The 24,591-nt window shown below is 47.2% G+C and overlaps 1 protein-coding gene and 1 pseudogene across 2 annotated transcripts in view; one reads left to right on the top strand and one right to left on the bottom strand.

Annotated features, from left to right (window-relative positions):
- The window catches only part of EFR3B (EFR3 homolog B), a 113,853-nt gene that overhangs the window by 63,096 nt on the left and 26,166 nt on the right, over nt 1-24,591 (bottom strand). For both annotated transcript variants that reach the window (XM_025353927.1, XM_025353928.1), the window contains exons 2-3: nt 2,652-2,728; nt 928-1,055 (exon numbers count right to left, since the gene is read on the bottom strand). In XM_025353927.1, the coding sequence (XP_025209712.1) occupies nt 928-1,055; nt 2,652-2,728 (205 nt within the window). The remainder of the gene's footprint in view (nt 1-927; nt 1,056-2,651; nt 2,729-24,591) is intronic.
- On the top strand, nt 12,655-14,444 carry LOC112604666 (annotated as a pseudogene).

The raw sequence follows: 24,591 nt of genomic DNA, 5'->3' as shown, positions 1-24,591 counted from the left end.
GGATGGCGGTGCAATCATAGCCTCAATTTTTATTAAGGCCCCAGACTGTATGAGGGCTTCTGTATGGAAACACAAGAGAGAATGGATGCTGGAAGAGGTGCTGTAGGAAGCCAACACCTTCTTCTTCCCAAACCTCGGCAGCAGCATCACCTGCCTTTGGAAGATCACGTGGGATACACTCCTTAGCCCCAGTCCCCAGTTTTCTTGGTCTGTTTGATAATCTATTTCTTTTTTTTTTCTTTTTTTGAGACAAAGCCTTACTCTGAGAGTCACCCAGGTTGGAATGCAGTGGCACAATCATGGTTCCCTGCAGCCTCGACCTTCTGAGCTCAAGTGATCCTTCTGCCTCAGCCTCCCAAGTAGCTGGCACTACAGGTGTGCACCACCACACCTGGCTAATTTTTAAATTTTTTGTAGAGATGGAATCTCGCTATGTTGCCCAGGCTAGTCTTGAACTTAGTGATCCTCCCACGTTGACCTCCCGAAGTGCTGGGATTACAGGTGTGAGCCACTCTGCCTGGCCATCATTTTCTTAAAAGGACCCTATATTTTTTTTTTTTTTTTTTTTTTTTTGAGACGGAGTCTCGCTCTGTCGCCCAGGCTGGAGTACAGTGGCCGGATCTCAGCTCACTGCAAGCTCCGCCTCCCGGGTTTATGCCATTCTCCTGCCTCAGCCTCCCGAGTAGCTGGGACTACAGGCGCCCGCCACCTCGCCCGGCTAGTTTTTTGTATTTTTTAGTAGAGACGGGGTTTCACCGTGTTAGCCAGGATGGTCTCGATCTCCTGACCTCGTGATCCGCCCGTCTCGGCCTCCCAAAGTGCTGGGATTACAGGCTTGAGCCACCGCGCCCGGCCTAAAAGGACCCTATATTTAGCCTAACAATATAGTTCCTGACATTCTCCCTCTCTCCCTTCCAAACTACTTACCCATATCGATGGCGACCCACGTCACGGATGAGCCTCTCAGAGAGGTAGGCGCCAATACGATCAAGCTTTTCTGGAGCTGAGAGGGCATAGAAGGTCAGCTTCTCCATGTTGGTCTTCACCAGCCCATCCTGCAGGAGAAAACAACTTGTGCTCACTGTGGCCACACTACAGCTAGACGAGTTCGAGTCTAGAGAAAAATAATCATTCGACTGAATCAGCATTTACAGAGTGCCCTTTATGGACGTGCCGGGCCACATGTGGGTTTCAGTGACAGGCAGATGATTAAAACATAGTTTTAGGTATAGGCTCACGCCTACAATCCCAGCACTTTGGGAGGCTGAGGTGGGCAGATCACGAGTTTGAGACCAGCCTGGCCAACATGGTGAAACCCTGTCTTTACTAAAAATACGAAAATCAGCCAGGCATGGTGGCGAGTGCCTGTAATCTCAGCTACTCAGGAGGCTGAGGCAGGAGAATTGCTTGAACCTGGGGAGTGGAGGTTACAGTGAGCTGAGATCGCGCCATTGCATTCTAGCCTGGGCGACAGAGCGAGACTCCACCTCAGAGGGGGGAAAAAAAAGAATAGCAAGTGATACAAATGTATAAAATGTATATATGTATGTGCATATGTATGGATATCTATACATGAATGCATATGTGTATGTGCGTATGGGTGTGTGTATATATATACACCGTGTGTGTATGTGTCTAGGAATGGATGATACAGCGTCATTAAAAGCCATCCAAGCCGGGCGCGGTGGCTCACGCCTGTAATCCCAGCACTTTGGGAGCCTAAGGCAGGCGGATCACAAGGTCACGAGATCGAGACCATCCTGGCCAGCATGGTGAAATCCCATCTCTACTTAAAGTACAAAAAATTAGCTGGGCATGGTGACACATGCCTGTAATCCCAGCTACTTAGGAGGCTGAGGCAGGAGAATCTCTTAAACCAGGGAGTCTGAGATTGCAGTGAGCCAAGATCGTGCTACTGCACTCCAGCCTGGTGACACAGCGAGACTCCTTCCCCCCAAAAAACAAACAAACAAACAAAAAACACCCCAAATTAAAACATGTTGGAGAGCCGGCACCAAGGCACACACAGGACGAAGGCAGCTCTGCAGCTCTTACGGAACTCTATAGAGGATGCTCCCATCAAGACAGGCCATTGGTTCCCAGAGAGCAAGTCAAGTACATCAGATCCCAATGTTTCCCAGACCACAACCCACAAAGCAGCCTGATGGGTGGAGAGGTGGCTTGGAGGCCAGGCCCTGTGTGTGTACGCCCCTAGACACCTGGCAGACACAGAGGGTGGCAGCCAGGGGGAAAGACCTGGGCTCCTGAGCCCAACCCAAGACAGGGGAGTCCCCACACTGAGCAGCAGGGAGCTACGATCACTCAGAGTTAGCAGCTTCAGGGGCGATCATGCAGAGATATGCAGGAGAAAGATGTCTGGGTTGGACAGTGATGGCCACAAGCATACCGAGATGCACTTTCAGCTGCCTTCTGTGGATCCAAATGCCCTCATCCTTCATGTCCCTAGCAGCCTCTCACCACTGCCCAGGTGGTGTGGCCCAGGTTCCAGTTTCTCTGGGAAGGCTCAGCGCCCGGGGACCCTAAGAGGGCCTGCCTTCCCCCCCAGCAGGAGGCCTGGCTTCCAAGCTGCCCCCGTCAGAGGCCCTGCCTGGACCGTGAGAGCCACGACGCCTGCCAGAGACGTGACCCACCTCGGGATCCTCAGGGAAGATGTTGTCAACCAGCCTTTTGTACCTGGGGCGTAGGGCACCGCAGCAGCCACACACACCTGGAATGAGAACAGGAAAAACTGTGAGCAAAGCCTCCTGGTCAGGTCCAGAAAAGCTGGGAGCCAGGGTCAGGGCAGCCTGTGAGGAAACAAACCAAGGCTGGAAACAGGCCCCTTCCTTGGAGGGCTCGGGACCTTGTCCTCTCAGAGTTGGCATCTCTCATTGTCCCCCGTCCCCACATTCTAAGACATCTGCCATGTGCCATTCTGGCATCTTCATGTCTTTTGCTTGGGGGTTGGGCACAGTGTCAAATGCAAGGCCAGGCCACAGGGAGCATTTTCAGGGGTGAGGCTTCGTGGGTGGGAACTTACATAAAGGTCAGGTGCTGTGCCCACCTACTGTGCTGTTACACACACACACACAGACACACACACACACACACACACACACACACGTTTCCGGGACAGGAATATGAAAGTGCCTTCTGCAGCTCAAGAATCTAACAGAGCATCCTGGGAAGATGGACACAGGTTTGGGGGACAGGTGTTCTTTCCTATCTGCCCCCTCGTTTGCTCCTAACTTTCTTTATTCCCTGCTCTTCAGTCTCCCTCTATTGTCCTATCTCCTGGAGCCATTTCCATTATAGAAAGTTATGTGCAACTATGATAAATTGACATCAGCATCAATGATTCACATTTGACGATGCATCTTTAACGCAGTGTGACGGTGGAATTTGAAAACTGCGGCCTTTTAGAGTTGGGCAGGGCCTTGAGGACCATCCAGTTTGTGGTTCTCAAATGCCGGACCCCAGTGAGGTTTGCACCAATCTGTAGCAACATGAAAAATCTGACAACCCTGTGGTATATTTGTGTAAAGCTAAATTTACTCCATTGAGAAGACTGAAGTGACCTCCTCCTTCATGTTTTGCTGCTGTGAAGTGATGGTGTTAGGAAACCAGTGATAAAAACAAACCCGCAAAATTAGAAGTTGGCAACTCTAGGTCTCACCATAAAAAGTTTCAATTAGTAAAGGAATAATAGCCATTGCGCTTCTTCAGTCAACCTCCAAATCCACCCAGCTCCACCCCTCACTGAGGGGGCGGGCGTGGAGGAGGAGAGAGGAGGACTTCAGGGAGGGGCCTGGGAGCCTGGGAAAGTCCACCTCCTCCCTCCCCCGCAGTAAGCACCCCTTCATTCTGCCAATTACAGATGAATTCTATCTGTACAAGCACACCACTTGAAATGCAAATATGCCCTGGGAAGATTAAGCCTACAGATCATTCAGAAAAAAATGTGTTCCTTCATTGGGAATTACTTTAATCACAAAAGAGGTTTACACAGGGCAGAGAAAAGAGTTCTTTGGGAGTTTTGATTGGGAGGGGGTGGGGTGGGTGCCACTCAGGAGGAAAGAGCAGCAGTTTCGGCTCTGGGGTGATTTGGGTTTGGGGATGGGCACGTCCTTGGAGTAGCCATGGGGCACCAAGAGGATGGCAAAAGCCCAGGGGCAGATAACTTATTTGTGATCCCCTCCACCACCCTCAGCCTCCGCCCACCCCAGCATGGAAGGGACCAGGCAGACCAGTGGGCGGGCTGCATGCCCAGGCTCTCCAGGCTTAGCCTCCTTGCCCGACCTCATTCCTGGCATCTCCTCACCCCTCCCTGCCCCTGCCTGAGAAAAGGTGTTAGGGTTCTGGGTGGTTGGCATCCAGGGTTATTTCTTGTGATGGGACAGCTCCCCAGGGCCCAGTCCCCCTTCTTGGGCCTGGAAGCCCAGGGTTTAAACCTGCAGCTGCCCAGTCTTCTGCCTGGTGCAGTTGCCTGGATGCGTCTTTCCAAGGTGTCCAGGTAGCACATGCTCCACGCTCTCCCAGCAGCCTCCCTTGTCACAGTCCCTAAACCAGGAACACTGGCCTTTTGCATTTTCAGGGGGTGAGGAAATAGGAACATGGGGAAGTTAGGACTAAAAAAATTGTAGTGTCAGTTCCTCCCTTGAAACTTTCTGAAGGGCCTGTGAGCCAAGGCCTGCACTGGACAAAGGCCAAGCTCACAGCTAAACCCAGGCTTGTCAAGGAGAAAGCTCAATACCATCCTGGGTACTCATAATAGAAACTTCCACATAGCGCCCCAAGGGGGCTATGGGGTTGTCAGTGCAGCTAGTCCAGCTGGACAGGGTTCCCTGAGGCATCAGGCCAGGACAGTCCTGGTCTGGGGACACCAACTCTGTTCTTCTCAAATGAAAACCAGATAGGCTGCTGCCTCCTGCTCTCTTGTATTCCAGAAGGGGAGCTCCTCAGGCCCCCCCTTGCTACATCCTTCCTCTCTGGTCCACAGGCCCTCCAGGGAAGGCACCTTCTCCAGCGCAAAGGCCTCCAGGAGCTGCCACCACACAGGGCCCATGGTGGGAACCAGTCCCAGGGCCCTTCTGGACCAGTAGAGAGGAGGTAAGAAGGCCTAAAGAACAAGAGGGGAAGGTGAGGTCTTCCCGGCTTACTCCCCAACCTCCTTCTTGTCTTTCCTTTCTTCCTAACCTCATCAGACCCTCTGAGGGTAGGGGCTAGGGAGGCAGTGTGGCCAACAGCATGGGCTCTCAGGTCAAATCCTGGCACTGCCACTTCCTAAATTGTGACTTGGAGCAAGTAACAACATTCTCTGTGCATGGGTGTCCTATCTCTATAACAGGGCTAGGGCTATCCCACAGGTCTGGTAGGAGTCCAGAGCCAGTCCAGGGCTACAAAGCACTTACAGCAGGGCCAGGACTGTCAGGCCTCAGGAAGGTTCTGGAAGCTGCCCACCCCTTTCTGCTTTCCCCCAGGCCCAGTGCCATTGAGCCCTTCCATCCATGCCAGCTGGTCCATGCAGGCTTGGTACATCTTAGCAGGGCTATCCCATTGTCCACTTGCTTGGCCACAGTGACCAAGGCCCATCCAAAGGCATAAGAAGTGAGAATCACAGTACACCCCTTCAGAATACTGTGGGTCTGAAACACATACCACTTCCCCAAGACAGCTCTGTGCACTTGCAAGTAATGATACTTTGACCCCAACCTGCATTCCTGTCTGGCCACCTTCCCAAAGCCAGAACCTCAGCACCAACTCTACAAACCCCAATGCAAAGGTGACACAACATGAGGTCACACAACAGAATGGAGTCACAAACAAGAGGCATGCTGCAGAGAATCCATGGGACTTGCCATTGGAAGGCCACTAGTGGAGTGGCTGCTGTATGGTAGGGGAAGAGGAGGTGAACCTTAAGGGACTGACGAGTGCATGAGGAAGCTACAGCAATCAAGGCAGCGTGCTTCTAGTGAAAGAACTGACAGGTGGATCAGTTGGACATCCACATGCAAAAAAATGAATGTAGACACAGCCCTTACACCCTGCACAGAAGCTTACTCAAAATGGATCATTTACCTGAATGTCAAACACAAAGCTATCAAACTTCTTGAAGATAACATAGGAAAAAGCCTAGATGACCTTTGCTTTCTCCGATGACTTCTTAGATAAAAAACCAAGGGCACAATCCATGACAGAAAGAACTGATAAAATGGAATTCATGAAGATTAAAAATTCCTGCTCTTTGGCTGGGTGTGGTGGCTCAAGCCTGTAATTCCAGCACTTTGGGAGGCGGATGTAGGTGGATCACTTGAGGTCAGGAGTTCGAGACCAGCCTGGCCAACACGGTGAAACCCCATCTCTACTAAAAATACAAAAACTAGCTGGGCGTGGTGGCAGGCGCCTGTAGTCCCAGCTACTTGGGAGGCTGAGGCAGGAGAATCACTTGAACCCGGGAGACGGAGGTTGCAGTGAGCTGAGATCACGCCACTGCACTCCAGCCTGGGCAACAGAGCGAGACTCCATCTCAAAAAAAAAAAAAAAAAAAATTCCTGTTCTTCAAAAGGTGCTATCAAGAGAATAAAAAGTCATAGACTGGGAGAAAGTATTTGTAGAAGACAGCTAATAAAGAATGTGTGTGTGTGTGTGTGTGTGTGTGTGTGTGTGTGTGTGTGTGTGTGTGTGTGGGGTCTTCAAAACATAAGGAACTCTGGACATGGTTTGGCTGTGTCTCTACCCAAATCTCATCTTGTAGTTCCCATAATCCCCACGTGTCATGGGAGGGACCTGGGGGGAGGTAATTTAATCATGGGGACAGTTACCCTCATGCTATTCTTGTGATAGTGAGTTCTCGCGAGATCTGATGGTTTTATGAGGGACTTTTCCCCGCTTCACTCTGTACTTCTCCTTGCTGCTGCCATGTGAAGAAGGACGTGTTTGCTTCCCCTTCTGCCATAATTGTAAGTTTCCTGAGGCCTCCCCAGCCATGCTGAACTGTGAGTCAATTAAAGCTCTTTCCTTTATAAATTACCCAGTCTCAGGTATGTCTTCCTTAACAACATGAGAATGGACTAATACAAACACTTAAAACTAAACAATAAGAAAATAACCCAATTAAAAATGGGGCTAGGCAGGGTGGCTCATGCCTGTAATCTCAGCACTTTGGGAGGCTGAGGCAGGCGGATCACTTGAGGTCAGGAGTTCGAGACCAGCCTGGCCAACATGGCAAAACCCTGTCTCTACTAAAGATACAAAAATTAGCCGGGTGTGGTGGTGTATGCTTGTAATCCCAGCTACTCAGGAGGCTGAGGTAGCAGAATCACTTGAACCCAGGAGGCGGAGGTTGCAGTGAGCCAAGATCATGTCATTGCACTCCAGCCTGGGAGACAGAGCAAGACTCTGTCTCAATCAATCAATCAATCAATCTGTCAATGGCCTGAAACCTTATATCACACCAAAGGAGATATGCAGATGGCAAATAAGCCTATGAAAAGATGCTCCATATCATATATCATCCAGGAAATGTAAATTAGAACAATGAGATACCACTCCACACCTATTAGAATGGCCCAGATCCAGAACACTGACAACAGTGCGTGCTGGCAGGGGTGTGGAGCGGCAGGAACCCTCATTCATTGCTGGTGGGAATGCAAACTGGTACAGCCACTTTGGAAGACAGTTTGGCAGCTTCCTACAAAATTAAATAAACTCTTTCCATACGATCCAGCAATCGCACCCCTTGGTATTTACCCAAAGGAAATGAAAACTATGTCTACACAAAAACCTGCACATGGATGTTTACCGCAGCCTTATTTAGAATTGCCAAAACTTGGAAGCAACTAAGATGTCCTGCAGTGGGTGAATAAACTGTGGTACATCCAGACAATGGAATATTATCCAGCACTAAAAAGAAATGAGCTATCAAGCCATGAAAAGACATGGAGGAAACGTAAATGTATATTACTAAGGGAAAGAAGCCAATCTGAAAAAGCTACATACTGTATGCTCTAAAAAATAGAGTCTTCAAAGAAAAAAGAAAAAGTACATGGGGTAGGAGAGCAGATGCTCTGGAGAGCAGAGCCACAGCCCCCAAACTGTGTTCCACGAAACACTAGCTGTGTGATGCTAACAAGCATTTCCCAGAAAAAGGCTCCAAGGACAAATAAATATATGAAGCCAGGCATACTAAATCCCCCTATACCAGATTCATAGCACAAATAAATATATTCTGAAAAGTCAACAGCCACCAGCACCCTCCTTTTGGCCAAGTGCAGTGACTCATGCCTGTAATCCCAGCACTTTGGGAGGCTGAGGCAGGCGAATTACTTGAGGTCACAAGTTCTAGACCAGCCTGGTCAACATGGTGAAATCCTGTTTCTACTAAAAATATAATAATTAGTCAGGTGTGGTGGCACAGGCCTGTAGTCCCAGCTACTCAGAAGACAGGCAGGAGAATCGCTTGAGCCGGAGAGGTGGAGGACGGAGCGAGCTGCGATTGTGCTACTGCACTCCAGCCTGGGCAACAGAAGGAGATTCCGTCTCAATCAATCAATCAATCAATCAATCAATCAAATCATTGTGATGAATATTTTTATTATGCTTTTTTCAAGACATTTATTACCTACTTTAAAAACAGGTGGGAAATAGTAAGGAATATAATACTATAAATGTATCACATTAGGAACAGCCCTAATTTTAGAGTTTAAAGCGTACTGGTGTTTAAGTCCTGCTTCAGTCACTCGACCTTTGAGTTCCAGGCCCAATTCCGTCATTCGACCTTAAGTTTCCTTATTAATACAATAACAGATTTTCCCTAAGTTACAGTTTTATGATGGAAATCCCAGATCATTTACCATAGAATCTAAAAAGAGAGAAATTATCTTGAGCTCTGATAGTTGGGGAAGGCTTTCCAGAAGAGAGCTACAAGAAGACAGGGGGTAGGGTTCATGGCAGTGAAGAAGACAGTGGGTCCTATTCCTTGTGAGTCAGGCACAGCTCTAAAATACTTCACAAGCACCAACTTTTGTAATCCTTACAACAACCTGTGAAAGGAAAATAAATCTTGGGGCCCCCAAATCACTAAGCTGAAGGGAAAAGTCAAGCTGGGAACTGCTTAGGGCCAACCTGCCTCCCATTCTATTCTAAGTCACCCCTCTGCTCACTGAGATAAATGTATATCTGATGGCCTCATTTGAAGACGCTAATCAGAAACTCAAAAAAATGCAACCATTTCTCTTTTATCTACCTATGGCCTGGAAGCCCCCTCTCCACTTCGAGTTGTCCTGCCTTCGCCTCAAGTTGTCCCACCTTTCTGAACTGAACCAATGTACATCTTACATATATTGATTGATGTCTCATGTCTCCCTAAAATGGATAAAACCAAGCTGTACCCCGACCACCCTGGGCACATGTCGTCAGGACCTCCTGAGGCTGTGTCATGAGAGTGTCCTCAGCCTGGCAAAATAAACTTTCTAAATTCACTGAGACTGGCCGGGCATGGTGGCTCACGCCTGTAATCCCAACACTTTGGGAGGTCAAGACAGGTGGATCACTTGAGGTCAGGAGTTCGAGATCAGCCTGGCCAGCATGGTGAAACCCCGTCTCTACTAAAAATACAAAAAAAGTAGAATGGCATGGCAGTGTGCTCCTGTAATCCCAGCTATTCAGGAGGCGGAGGCACAAGAATCGCTTGAATCTGGGAGGCAGAGGTTGCAGTGAGCCGAAATCACGCCACTGCACTCCAGCCTGGATGACAGAGTGAGACTCCTTCTCAAAAAAAAAATAAATAAAAAGTAAAAATTAATTAATTAATTTACTGAGACCTGTCTCAGATGTTCTGGGTTCATAAACCCAGGGCATAGGTACTATTTGTTTTTTTTAGACAGAGTCTTGCTCTGTCGCCCAGCCTGGAGTGCAGTGGCACAATCTCTGCTCACTGCAAGTTCTGCCTCCCGGATTCATGCTATTCTCCTGCCTCAGCCTCCAGAGTAGCTGGGACTACAGGCGCCTGCCACCACGCCCAGCTAATTTTTTTGTATTTTTAGTAGAGACGGGGTTTCACCGTGTTAGCCAGGATGGTCTCGATCTCCTGACCTCGTGATCCACCCGCCTCGGCCTCCCAAAGTGCTGGGATTACAGGTGTGAGCCACCGCGCCCAGCCCCAGCATAGGTACTATTTTTATCACCATTTTATAGATGAGAAAACTGAGTCATTAAGTGGTTAAGTTACCTGCCTAGAGCCACACAGCTAATAAATGGCAGACTAGAATCTGAACCCCAAAAATCTACCTTCAGAGTCCACGTTCTGAAATATAAAACCAGAGAAGCGATGCGTTACCATTGTCACAGAGCTAGGGAAACTGAGGCCTATGTGGAAAGAGAACCACTAGGCCAGTGCATCTCAGGCTGTAAAGTGCACGAGTCCCTTGGGGATCTGGTTAAAATGCAAGCTCCGATTAGACTCTGGGGTGAGGCCTGAGACTCTGCATTTCTTTGAGGTTCCCAGGGGATGCTGATGCCCCTGGTCCTAGGACCACTCTTTGAGTCTGCAAACCACCAGAACATGGTGGTTAAGAATCTGGGCTTGGAGGTCAGACAGGCTTAGGATGAAATCCTAGCTCTTCTCATTTCTTACTCTCTGGCCCTGTGCAATAGTCCACACTTCCTGGGTAGGTAATCGAAGCTGACGGCAGGAGATTCCCAGTTCTCCTCTCCAAGAGGATAGCTGGGGGAGCTTTGGTCAGGAGCGCCCAGCCTCTGGGTCCCAAAGCAGCTTACTGGGTGCTGGGAACCCACAAGCACCCCTAGAAAGCTTCCAACCCAACCATGGTGAATTCTAAGTAGCCACAAAACCCAGCTAGGAAAGAAACAAATAATAGACATTAAAAAGAAACTAAAAACAGTTCATTGTAACTAGACACTAAGTAATATGTTTTTATATATTTCTTCAATCTTACTCTGATGGTATTTATTCTTAATGTTAGTATTCATACATACAAATTGTGGAGTTTAACTCACAACTATATGCCTATAAAAGAATCATTTAATTCTGAGTCATTTTATTTCTAAGACAGAAGCACTTTCCAATGGGTCGTCTTTCACTCTCTGGGGATCGTGTCTGGCAGATCCAACCACAGTAGCCGAAGGTAAATTTATGAAGGATCCTCTTCTGTCACGAGGAGCTGTCTTACCTGATATTTTCATACCTATTTTAAGGAAGAGAGGGAAACGTGATATGGCCAATTCCCTAGTATGTAGCTGCACTGCCACTGAAAAGGCAAATCGGTAGGAATAAACCAAATGTTCAATGACATGATTTTGGCAGCTTCTTCCTTTAAAACCATAAGAATGGTGAGACCTCCCTCAATGGCTCATTTTGTCCCAAACCCCCTGTCTGGAATGTTCTTTCCCATGTCCTCTGGCCTCCCACTCTCATGTCCCTAAGGTCTCTGCCCAAATGTCACCGAGCTGGAAAGAGCTTCCCTGACCAGCATTCCACTTTAATTTTCTGTCCTGATTTATTCCTTTTCATAGTGCTTTTTACCAATGGACACAGTTCATCATGTCTACACTCCATCTCCCCACTAGAAGGTAAGCTCCTCAAGTATGGGACCTTTGTCCATTTGTCCCCACTGTGTCCCAGGGCTGGAATAGGGTCCAACCCACGGGTCGTGGTGGCAGGGGGTGCTCATACAGGTTTGTCAAATGAAGGGACGACGGTGTGATTGAGCAGAAAAGCAATGATGAATTTCAAGGTCAGTAATTTCAAAGTCAGTAAGTCAAAGTCTATGAGGCACTTAGCAAAGGATCTCCGGGTGCTTGCAAGATAGTGCTCCCAGGGGAACTCTGGGGAAAAGTTCCTGTTATAGAACAGTTGGCTCCTGTTCCTGAACTTGGTGCCCAGCCCATCTTCTAGGGCTGCCAACACCTGTAGCTCCTGAGGCCTGGCTCACTGGGACCAGTCTCTCTCCAGGCAGACATGCCGGACATCAGGGAGCCTGGGTCAGAGTTCCTCCTGTCCGCCCAAGGCCTCTAGACTGCTTTGTCCTCACTCCCCCAGCCCCCTTAGCTGGCTCCTGGCTTGGCCTGTGGCGGTAATCCTGGCTGCTCATCAGAATGACCCCTGTGCTGTGAAGAGGACCCAGAGGTGTTTAAAATGCTCCAACACAATTCCGGCACACAGCCAGGGTGAGGTGCCACCAGCTCCTTGTCTGTCCAACATGTGAGAGCAGATCCTGCAGCTGCTGGCAGCCTCACCACAGAGGACGCAGGACCCTCACCTGGGCCACCAGCAGCATCTGGGTCCCCATGACCCCTAGGTGTCGCAGCCCTGTTTCTTCTTTGGCCTGCTTGCTGGATCCTGTTTGCCTGACTGAGCTGTCCCCTTGATCACAGCCACCCCCTACTCAGGGCGATTGGTGGTTTGAAACAAACAAAGTCTCAAACACTACATCATACTTTTCAAAATCTAGGTCCCTTCCCCCAAACTCCCTACTAGTAACCCAGCATCACCTGCCAGGCCCACTGAGATACATTATTTCCTTTGATTTATTTCCTCTCCTTCATTGCCACTCCAGTCTCTCTCATGCTGATTTTAAAATCTAAAAAAATTCCAGGGGCCTGTATGGCTGCGGAAGGCACCGAGGGGATGGGTCTGACTCAGAAATGGCAGCCTCCATGTTCTACAGCCGGCTGTTGGCTACAGCCACCCTTCGGAGCCACCTGCCCTGGATGGCCCTGCGGGCCACTGCTCAAGCTCTAGGAGGTTCTGGATTGTTGAATAACCATGGACTCCAAGTACAGCAAAAACAGCACAGGAATCTCTCACTACATGAATACATGAGTATGGAATTATTGCAAGAAGCTGGCATCTCTGTTCCCAAAGGATATGTGTGGCAAAGTCACCAGATGAAGCTTATGCAATTGCCAAAAAAGTAGGTACAGAAGAAAGAAATAACATGTGCAGGATAAACTGTAACTATGAGTAGTGCTGGCAAGTTCTCTGGGACTCACAAGTAGTAAGAAGCAGGTTCAAAAGATGTTGAGATGAAGGCGCAGGTTTTAGTGGATGGTAGAGGAAAAGGAACATTTGAAAGTGGCCTCAAAGGAGGAGTGAAGACAGTTTTCCCTCCAGAAGAAGCAAAAGATGTTTCCTCACAAATGATTGGGAAAAAGTTGTTCACCAAGCAAATGGGAGAAAAGGGCAGAATATGCAATCAAGCATTGGAGCGAAAGTACCCCAGGGGAGAAGACTACTCTGCAATAGTGATGGAAAGGTCATTTCAAGGTCCTGTATTAATAGGAAGTTCATATGGTGATGTCAACATTGCAGATGTTGCTGCTGAGACTCCTGATGCAATTAAAGAACCTGTTGATATTGTAGAAGGCATCAAAAAGGAACAAGCTCTCCGGCTTGAACAGAAGATGGGATTTCCACCTAATACTGTGGATTCTGCAGCAGAAAACACGGTCAAGCTTTACAGCCTTTTTCTGAAATATGATGCAACCATGATAAGAAATAAATCCAGCGGTGAAAGATTCAGATGGAGCTGTGCTGTGATGGATGCAAAGATCAATTTTGACTCTAATTCAGCCTATCACCAAAAGAAAATCTTTGATTTATAGGACTGAACCCAGGAAGATGAAAGTGACAAAGATGCTGCTAAGGCAGATCTCAACTACATTGACCTCAGTGGAAATATAGACTGTCTAGCAAATGGTGCTGGTTTGGCCATGCCCACAATGGATATAATAAAACTTCAGGGGCTGGGCATGGTGGCTCATGCCTGTAATCCCAGCACTTTAGGAGGCCGAGGTGGGCACATCACCTGAGGTCAGGAGGTCGAGAACAGCCTGGCCAACATGGTGAAACCCGTATCTACTAAAAATACAAAAGTTAGCCAGGTGTGATGGCGGGCACCTGTAATCCCAGCTACTCAGGAGGCTGAGGCAGCAGAATCGCTTGAACCCGGGAGGCGGAGGTTGCAGTGAGCCAAGATGGTGCCACTGCACTCCAGCCTGGACAACAAGAACAAAACTCCGTCTCAAAAAAAAAAAAAAAAAGCTTTGGGGAGGGACTCCAGCCAACTTCCTTGATGGTGGTGGTGGTGCTACAGTCCATCAAGTAACAAAAGCACTTAAGCATATCACTTCAGATAAAAAGGTACTGGCTATTCTGGTCAACATTTTTGGAGGAATCATGCAGTGTGGTGTTTTTGCACAGGGTACAGTCATGGCAGTAAAAGATGTGGAAATTAAAATACCTGTTGTGGGGGTTACAAGGTACACGAGTTGATGATGCTAAGGCACCGAGAGTAGACAGTGGGCTTAAAATTCTTGCTTGTGACCACTTGGAGGAAGCTGCTAGAATGGTCAGAAGGCTCTCTGAAACAGTGACCTTAGCCAAGCAAGCGCATGTGGATGTGAAATTTCAGTTGCCAATATGATCTGAAAACCCAGAGGATGGCTGAAGGTGTTAAATGTGCTATAATCATTAAGAATACTGTGTTCTGTGTTATTGTTCTTTTTAGCATGTGGAGATTGTAATTGCCATGTAGGTATACAAACTTTTAAAAGCATTTGGTTTGCATTTAATTCTACTATTTATAGAACGGACTGTTTGTATAAAGAATCTAGAATGCAGGTATCTAATTTCTTTTGTTGCAGCCAGTCTTATTTGCTTCTTCTACAAAATGTAACTTGCAATATGTCTGTTTATTATTGTTGGATACAAAGTTCTTCATTGATAAGAGTCCTACAAATAAAATAAATTTTAAAAAATTCCAGGGTTTACCACCAGCTCTGCACTAAGCACTAGGACAAGCACTTTACAAATATTTTATATAAGACTTGTAACAACCCCATAAAGTAGATACTATTATTCTCATTTTACACATAAAAAGGCAGGATCAGAGAGGTTAAGTGCCCTGCCCAAGGTCACATAGCATGTTCTTCTCTGCCATGAAACTTCCTAATTCTTCCATCACTTTCGAAAAAACATACCTCTAACAATTTCCCAAGTTCATCTTGTGCTCTCCTTTGCCACAGCCACCTTGCTGGAAGCCTCCTTAACACCTGCCACTCAGTCCCGGGCACCTGGCCAGTCTCATCGCTTCAATTCATTCTTTATGTAGCTCTAAGGCAAATATTTAATTTAGTTTGCTTCATGGTCAAGCAGGTAGCAAGGCCTGTGCTGCATTAAATGTCAACCCTTCAACTTAGGATTTAACAAGGGATGCCCCAATAGAGGTGGGGACAGTTGCTTCATCTTCAAGTCCTTCCTCCACTGTAGGGGGTCCTCTCACCCATGCCCTGCCTCCTGGAATACTCTGTGTCCAGCAGCCAGAATCCACAGTGAGAAGGTCTGGGAGGCTGGAAGAGAAGCAGACTGGGGGAGCCACACAGCCCCGTAGCTGTGAATGAGAGGATGTTTGGGTGACGGGGACCGGTCACAAGCTGGAGATGTTGAAAGAGCAGGAGAGTCAGCGCCACGGACCTGACACCTGGCGGATCCTGACACCTGCTGAGCTCCCTGGAAGCCTTCCATGAAGAACACCCCCCGACCACAGGCACAGCGTGCTCTCTGCCAGCTCAACCTCTGTGCATCCTTCGCACTGTATCACCTTATATAATCTTCTCCCACTGCTTGTTCAGGCAAAGTTATTTCAGTGACTCATCGTTTCTTCTCCCAAGATAAACTGTAAATTCCTAGGTCTCATTTTCTTCTGACCTCAATACAGTATCCTGAGCCCAGCAGGGCTGGAGGAAAGCTGGCGTGATGTGTGACTTCACCTGCCTTTGATCAGCGTGAGACTCGGGGAAGTCACCTCCCCTCCTGGCCTTTCCTTTCCTTCTTATAAACATCAACTCCCTCATCCCCATTCACCAAGAAAAATGCCTTTTTGCTCAATATAGTTTGTATTTATTTTCTCAGCTTTATAATCTTCTTGTAAAGACAAGGGCTGGACTTGATCATTCCTACCAAAGCAAATGGAATTCTTTTTAAACAATTTACAATAAAATCTGACCCAGGGCTAATGGCATGGACACCCCCTCCAAATGAATTGGAGGAAATGGAACAAAGCTCAGAGAGAGAGGTGTGTCTCATTCAAGTGACTTCCACGAGGCACTTGTGTTCACTGACATTAATGGACCCCAGCAGTTTGCAGGGCACTTGCTGGGTAGCGTGGGGAAGAGAAGGAAGTTTAAAATAGACAGGTTCTGTCATCGAGGAACTTACTCTCTAGCTGGGGACACAAAACCTGCACACATTTAAGGTCAAGGATATGTCACAATGAGACTAAGGAGTCCATAAAACTGAAGAAATCTCTGAGTTTAATGAATCTAGGAAGGCTTCCTGGAAGAGGTGACATGTGAGATGTGAGGGGTGGAGACAGCTGGTAAGTACTGGTGAATCCATGAAACAAAAAATCAATAACCCTCCAATAGGGACAATTTTAAGAAAAACAAAAATGTTCCCTCTTTTCTTTTCCCTTTTTCCTTGCTTCTGAATTTAAAAGGAATAGATGCTCACAGGTATAAATTTATAAAACGGGGGAAGAAAGAAAATGAACATCACTTAGAATTATGTAATTCAAAGATAACTATTAGAATTTCAGTGTATTTGTTCTAGTTTTTGTGTCCATGTTTATGTATATTTTTAAATATATATGCATAAAATAGGGATCCTACAGGATAGTGTTAAAACCTAATTTCTTCTTATATTGTGAGCACTTACTTTCTTACTGAAGATTTTTTGGCCAGGCATGGTGGCTCATGCCTGTAATTCCAACACTTTGGGAGACCAAGGCAGGTGGATCAGGAGGTCAGGAGTTCAAGACTAGCCTGGCCAACATGGCAAAACCCTGTCTCTACTAAAAATACACAAAAAAATTAGCTGGGCATGGTGGCAGGCGCCTATAATCCCAGCTACTCAGGAGGCTGAGGCAGGAGAATCGCTTGAACCCAGGAGGCAGAGGTTGCAATGAGCCGAGATCGTGCCATTGCACTCCAGCCTAGGCGACAACAGCAAGACTCCATCTCAAAAAAAAAAGAAAAGAAAAGAAAATGTTTCAAAACTTAATTTTAATGACTATTTATTATTTCATCTTTTGACTGGATCCTGATTTATTTAATCATTCTCTGTTGTTTCCAGTTTTTCATTATTCTGAGTGACGCAGCAATTTGCCTTTGGTAATTAAAGCCAGGAATCATACAGGCAGAGCCTGGTTTTGTTTTATTGGTGATAAGGAAATCGAACAGCACCACGTGGCTGCAGGACTGGTGTGCAGCAGAGGGGCACATCTGCAGGGGCCGGGACCTATATCTCGTCTGGGAAAGATTCAGGATTGAAGAGATCAAGAGGAAATGCTGATGAAAATGAATTTGGGGAAGGAGGCAGGATTTGAGTTTCCAAATAGATCTTACTGGGAGTAGAATTAAACAGCATCTGAGTTCTCCCTGGGGAGACAGTGTGGGTGAGACTTGCCTGAAGTAACAGACAAATCAGTAGCTGTCAGTGGCCTGACCTTTTGGAGCTCTGGAGCTTCCGAGATGCTCACCCGTTTCCGGCCAATCTTGGTTAATCTGATTGCCACCTTAATTGAGGATGGGAATTTAAAAGGAGAGAAAAGTGTCTGATTGATTTAATGTCAGGGCTTCAATTCTTCACGAACTACAGGCTTCTTTCGGCTTCGATATGCTCTTCAAGCAAAGAATAGATGAAAATAAACAGAATGTTTTTCCATTCTCTGTCTCTCGGGACCACTAACAGCAGGAAAATTTTATCCCAACCATTTTGGGGAAATAGAAAGCCTGGTTTCAAATACAGTTCCAGCTTTGGCAAGCTGTACAATCTCATGTGCCTTGGTCTACTTATCTGCAAAATGGGAGGAAGGGAATCTACTTAATAGGGTTGTGGTGAAGACTAGATAAGTTAACACAGTGAAGTTCTTACAACTATTCCTGGCACACAATAAGAACTCAGTAATTGTTAGCTTTCATCATCATCATCATCATCAGTATTACTATGATAATTATTATTAAAATCTTTTTCCCAACTTAGGAGAAAAAAGGCAGGGTAGAAAAAAATGGAATGTTGGAGCAACGATAGCCCTTAATGTCCTTTCTCTTTATTTTATTCTTGGATGTGAAGTACCAATCACGGTTAAGACATCTAAATCCAAGGCCAGGCATGGTGGCTCACACCTGTAATCTCAATACTTTGGGAGGTCAAGGTGGGAGGATCACTTGAGCCCAGGAGTTTGAGACCAGCCAGGGCAACAAAGTGAGACCTCATCTCTAAAAATAAAAATAAAATCAGCCAGGCATGGTGGCGCATGCCTGTAGTCCCAGCTACCTGGGAGGCTGAGGTGGGAGGATTGCTTGAGACTAGGAGGTCAAGGCTGCAGTGAGCCGTGATCATACCACTGCACTGCATACCATTACACTCTAGCCTGAGTGACAGAATGAGACCCTACCCAAGGACAAAGCTCCATGAGGAAACACAAGTGAAAGGGCGTCATGATGACCGGCGTCATGATGACCGTCAGCAACAGCTAACGTGTTTTGAGCTTGTCTGTTCCAGGCATTATGCATTCTTTCATTTTAATCTTTACAAAAAGCCTATGAGGTTGATACAGTTATCCTTGTTTTACAGATGGCACTAAACCTAGGCTCTTATCTCATATGTTGACTTGTAAAATTAAAGAACTGAGGTCTCTGCCTGCAAATACCTTGTATTATTGGTAGGTAAAAAATAGAACTGAAAATACATTCACCAGGAACATGGAACATATAATCAGGATCATACGAATTAACTGTTACGCACACACAGAGCAGGGTTGCTGAGGAAACTAGAGATGGGATAGAAGGTGTCCGAGGAGACTAATTTTGAACATTATTTAAAAGAGAAGGATTCCATTGTTTGGTAAGAAAGAGGGTTTTCCATGTCAGAAAGGGTGAAAAGAAAACAGACATTTCCTGACTGCCTATTATTTTAACTGCCTAACTTGAGCACTTTGTTAAAAAAATAAAATACCATGAGGTTAGTATTGTCCGTCTTCAGAAGAGAAAACCAGGGCTCAGAGAGGTTGCCTGATTCGCCCACGATCACACAGGAAGTGAGGAACAGAGTCAGGAACAGAGCCAGGGAGGCCCTCTGACTTCGGAGATGTGGGAGATTTGAACTAAGAGTAAATATTCCAGGTGGGGATATGAAGAAAATGTGCTCAAGTAGGAAAGGACAATTTCCAGAACAGATTATTCTTGAAAAGTCACGTGTAACTGATGAAATCTGAATGGGCTCTGTGGATGGTACCACCATCAAGTTCCTAGTGTGGATACTGAACTATAGTTATGCAGATGTTCACACTGGGGGAGGCTGGGTGAAGGGTACACAGGACCTCTCTGTGCATTTTTTTGCAACTGCCCATGAATCCATATTTCAAAATAAAAAGTTTTTAAAAAATTGGCAGATAGGCCAGGCATGGTGGCTCATGCCTGTAATTCCAGCACTTTAGGAGGTGGAGACAGGAGGATCACTTGAGGTCAGGAGTTCGAGACCAGCCTGGCCAACATGGTAAAACTCCATCTCTACTAAAAATACAAAAATTAGCCTAATGTGGCATATACGCCTGTAGTCCCAGCTACTCAAGAGGCTGAGGCAGGAGAATCACTTGAACCTGGGAGATGGAGGTTGCAGTGAGCCTAGATCGTGCCATGGTACTCCAGCCTGGGCGACACAGAAAGATTCTGTCTCAAAAAAAAAGTTGGCAGATAGTGAAGGCAAAGATGCTTCTTTCTTTTTTTTTTTGAGATGGAGTCTCACTCTGTCAAAAAGACTGGAGTGTAGTGGCGCGAACTTGGCTCACTGCAACCTCTGCCTCCCGGGTTCAAGCAATTCTCCTGCCTCAGCCTCCTGAGTAGCTGCGATTACAGGCATACACCACCATGCCTGGCTAACTTTTGTATTTTAGTAGAGATGGGATTTCGCCATGTTGGTCAGGCTGGTCTCGAACTCCTGACCTCAAGTGATCCACCCTCCTCGGCCTCCCAAAGTGCTGGGTTTACAGGCATGAGCCACTGTGCTCAGCCAAAGATGCTTCCTTTGAGTAGAGGTGGTAACTGGTGGAGGATTCTGGCTCAGGAGCCTGATGAGCCATGGGAGCACAAGAGCATCCCAGCATCATGCCAGAGCCTCTCCTGCCACCCCCTAGAGTGACCAACCAGCCCCACACCAGGTTGGTCACAACTGGAGGGAGAATAAGATTTGCTGACTCATATATTGAGTATCCATTACGGGTCCTCCCACTGTGCCAAAAGCTACCTGGCAATATGAGACATTGCCAAGACAGGACTGGTTTGGAGGCTCTTACAGTCTAGTTGGAGACAAAAGGCACAATAAAGACTGAGGCAGGTGGATTACTTGAGCTTAGGAGTCCGAGACCAGCCTGGGAAACATGGCGAAACTCCATCTCTACAAAAAGTACAAAAATTAGCCAGGCACGGTGTCACACACCTGTAGTCCAGCTATTTGGGAGGCTGAGGTGGGAGGATCACTTGAGCCTGGGAGGTGGAGGTTGCAGTGAGCTGAGATTGCACCACTGCACTCCAGACTGGGAAGCAGAGTGAGACTCTGTCTAAAAATAAAGTATTAAATAGCTTAAATAACATACACAGTTTTGTATTTTATAGCATAAGAAGAACATGCCTTGGAATTCAGCAAAACTGGGACCATGAGCTATGTGACCTCAGGCAGGTGTGCCACACCCTCTGTGGGTTTCCTTGTCTGTGGGAGGTGAGCAAAACACCGAATATGTGCTGGGACACACACTGGGCTCTGTAGCTGGCAGCTCCCTAGTCCTCTTCATTCTGTTTCTTAAGTGTTTATCCTGGTGTTGAATTGTCATCATAATTATCATTTTGAATGTGTGCTTCAAATTCCAGTGAGAAGATCCACAATAATGCATCAAATCTTTTCCATATTGTTTGACGTATATCTTGTTTACACTTTCATGCTATTTAAAACAATGCTGGAAAGAGTGTGTAGACATTATAGCTGTTTCCCTTTTGTGGATTATTTCCTTAGACTGGATTTCCAGCAATGGAGTCAAAAGGTACGCATATTTTTAAGACTCAAGAATTTCAATGGTCTCTTTGGGAGCAGGAAAGGCCTGAGAGTAGCTAGAGGGCAGATTCCAAGGAGCAGTCCTGTGGGCCCCAAGGCTGCAAGAAGCTCCAGGTGAGGAACTCGGTGGCATTCTGCAGCTGCGGGGAGTCATTTGAGGTCTTTCTGAAGAGGAGGTACTGGAGGATGAGAATGGTGTATTAGGATGGGTAGCCATGGGTCTGGCTATGGTTGAATTTGAGTTTAAAGAGCTCAGAAGAAGGGAGAACATCTAGAGAAGAAGCAGAAGTCAAGGCATAAGAAAATAAGGATGCCGGGTGCAGGGGCTCACGCCTGTAATCCTAGCACTTTGGGAGGCTGAGGTGGGAGGATCGCTTGGACCCAGGAGTTTAAGACCAGTCCAGGCAACATAGCAAAATTGCGTCTCTACCAAAAAATGCAAAAATTAGCCCAGTGCAGTGGCATGTGCCTGTAATTCCAGCTATTCAGAAGGCTGAGGTGGGAGAATTATTTGAACTCGGGAGGCGGAGGTTGCAGTGAGCTGAGATCACACCCACCGCACTCCAGCCTGGGTGTCAGAGCAAAACCCTGTCTCAAAAAAAATAAAGATAAGAAGAGAAAATAAGGGCCGGAGCCTGGGTGGTGGGGAAAAGAGAACAGAAAGGAAGGGCCAGATGGCCCAAGCACTGAGTAACAGCCACCCACATCCACAACTGCCAGCACCCAGAGGGAGAAGCTGAGCGCCTGGAACTGATGACGAAAGCGGGGACCCCACCCCCGGAGCTTCATAGCCACACTGGCAATGCAAACTGGATTAGAAACTCATCCCACCACTAAGGAAGGTTGGCACCAATAAAACCACACCACCAGGGTGATGTGCGAGGTTTGATACCAGCCATAAGAAACAAGAGGAACTGGGGCCAGAGTCTGAAGACTGCCCAGTAAAACAGATACATTGAAAAGCTGATGAAAACTCAGGGGGGAAAGCCACAGGCAGGAGCCTTCCAGAACCAGCATCTATTTCTCTCACAGCTGCCAATTACAGGCACAGGACACACTTCACCAGGATGTTTGTAAACAAAGCAACTCTGAGTGGAGCTTAGCCAGCTGGCTGAAAGGTATCGATTAAGTAAGTACAAACCTCCATGACATAATTTGGAAGACAGCAAAATAATTTCAGCAACAAATAAGACATAATTTAGGCAACCACATGGAAACATTCCTAGGCCAGAGCATTTAATGAGAAAGATATATACTCAACTGCATCCAAAGTAGGACCAAAACTATGAAAGTTACGATTACATTAGGACAGGGGATGTGCAGAAAAGAAAAGAGCTTGGCTGGCCAGGCGTAGTGGCTCACACCTGTAATCCCAGCACTTTCTAAGGCCGAGATGGGTGGATCGTGAGGTCAGGAGTTCAAGACCGGCCTGGCCAACATAGTGAAACCCCGTCTCTACTAAAAATACAAAAATAGCCAGGTGTGGTTGTGTGCACCTGTAATCCCAGCTACTGAGGAGGCTGAGGCAAGAGAATCGCTTGAACCCAGGAGGCGGACATTGCAGTGGGCCAAGATCCTGCTACTGCAGTCCAGCCTGGGCGACAGAGCGAGACTGTCTCAGAAAAAAAAAAGAAAGAAAGAAAAAAAAAAGCTTGGCCTGTGGAGGATTAAACAACAGTGAATCTTCTCCTTTGTTTTCATTTCCATTAACACATGTGGATCTCTGCCTTAATCCGAATGGATATCTTCACCCTTCCAATGTTGTGTGTGTGCCTTCACAGCTTGTCAGATGAGCAGATGAACAGTCTGTCCCTCTGAGCCTCTGCGCCCTCCATCTCTTCCCACGTCCACTCCACCTTTCTCCCTTCCTCAGCTCTTCATTGACAGTGGCCCACTCCCGCCAAATATCTCCCACTCCCGCCAAATATCTCCCACTCCCGGCTGCTGGAGGGACATTTCAAATGGAAGGGCTGTCACTTGCTGTGCACTGCTTTCCTCCTTCATTTTCTTATCAGCCATCACTAGCTCCTCCAGAGTGGAATTTTAAAATCATCAGAAGCCGGCTGGATGCGGTAGCTCACGCCTGTAATCCCAGCACTTTGGGAGACTGAGGCAGGCGGATCACTTGAGGCCAGGAGTTCGAGACTAGCCTGGCCAACATGGTGAAACCCCCATCTCTACTAAAAATATAAATATTAGCCGGGCATGGTGGCGCGTGCCTGTAATCCCAGCTACTCAGGGGGTTGAGATAGGAGAATTGCTTGAACCCGGGAGGAAGAGGTTGCAGTGAGCCAAGATTGCACCACTGCAGTCCAGCCTAGGTGACAGAGTCTCAAAATAAATAAATAAATAAATTCATTAGAAGCCCCCAATAATCACAGGGAAAATATTGTGTAACGAGGTAGGAGGCGGGACTTGACTCTGGGGTGGGGGTGAGGGGGCCTTGAACACTGGACCAAATTGAGGACTAGCTAAAACAAGGCAAGGCAGAAGCATCTTTTCATAAGCCACACCCACCAGTGTGCTATGTCAGTTTACTACTGCCATGGCAACAGCCAGGAGTCACTGTCCCTTTCCACAGCAATGACCTGATGAATCAAAAGTTACTACCCCTTCCTTAGAGATTTCTGCACATACTGCCTCTTAATCTGCATATAATTAAAAGTAGGTATAAATACCACTGCAAAACTGCCCTGAGCCACCATTCTCAGACAGATTGTCTACGCGGTAGCCCTGCCTTGCAGGAGCAGTCATGGAGCTCGAACACCACTGGAGCTGTAATGCTGCCACTTCAATAAAGCTGTTTTCTTCTACTCTATCACTAGCTTGCCCCTGAATTCTTTCCTGGGCAAAGCCAAGAACCCTCACAGACTAAGCCTCACTTTGGGGCTCGCCTAGCCTACATTAGTATTGAATCTTTAATAATCTTCATTTTAGCATGGTTTGAAATCAGGAAGAGGGGAAAAAAAAGCATCAGACAAGATACATTGTGGCCACCAGAGACAAGTGATGGCTTCTCACCTCGCTTTAATTGACCCTGGCTTTTCTGCTGTGCCCAAGGTCTGGCCTCCTTTGCTTACTTAGAAAGTGACTCCAGTACAGGCCAGGCACAGTGACTCACGCCTGTAATTCTAACACTTTGGGAGGCCGAAGCAGGCGGATCACCTGAGGTCAGGAGTTCAAGACAAGCCTGGCCAACATGGTGAAACCTCATCTCTACTAAAAATACAAAAATTAGCTGGGTGGGGTGGCAAGGCTGAGGCAGGAGAATCACTTGAATCCGGGAGGCGGAGGTTGCAGTGAGCCGAGAACGTGCCACTGCACTCCAGCCTGAGTGACAGAGTGAGACTCTGTCTCAAAAAGAAAAAAAAAAAAGAGGCTGGGCATGGTGGCTCATCCCTAATCCCAGCACTTTAGGAGGCCGAGGCAGGCAGATCACAAGGTCAGGAGATCGAGACCATCCTGGC

This window comes from Theropithecus gelada, chromosome 13, assembly GCF_003255815.1.
Source record: "Theropithecus gelada isolate Dixy chromosome 13, Tgel_1.0, whole genome shotgun sequence".
NCBI classification, from domain to species: domain Eukaryota; kingdom Metazoa; phylum Chordata; class Mammalia; order Primates; family Cercopithecidae; genus Theropithecus; species Theropithecus gelada.
This window is presented reverse-complemented; position numbering and strand designations above follow the sequence as displayed.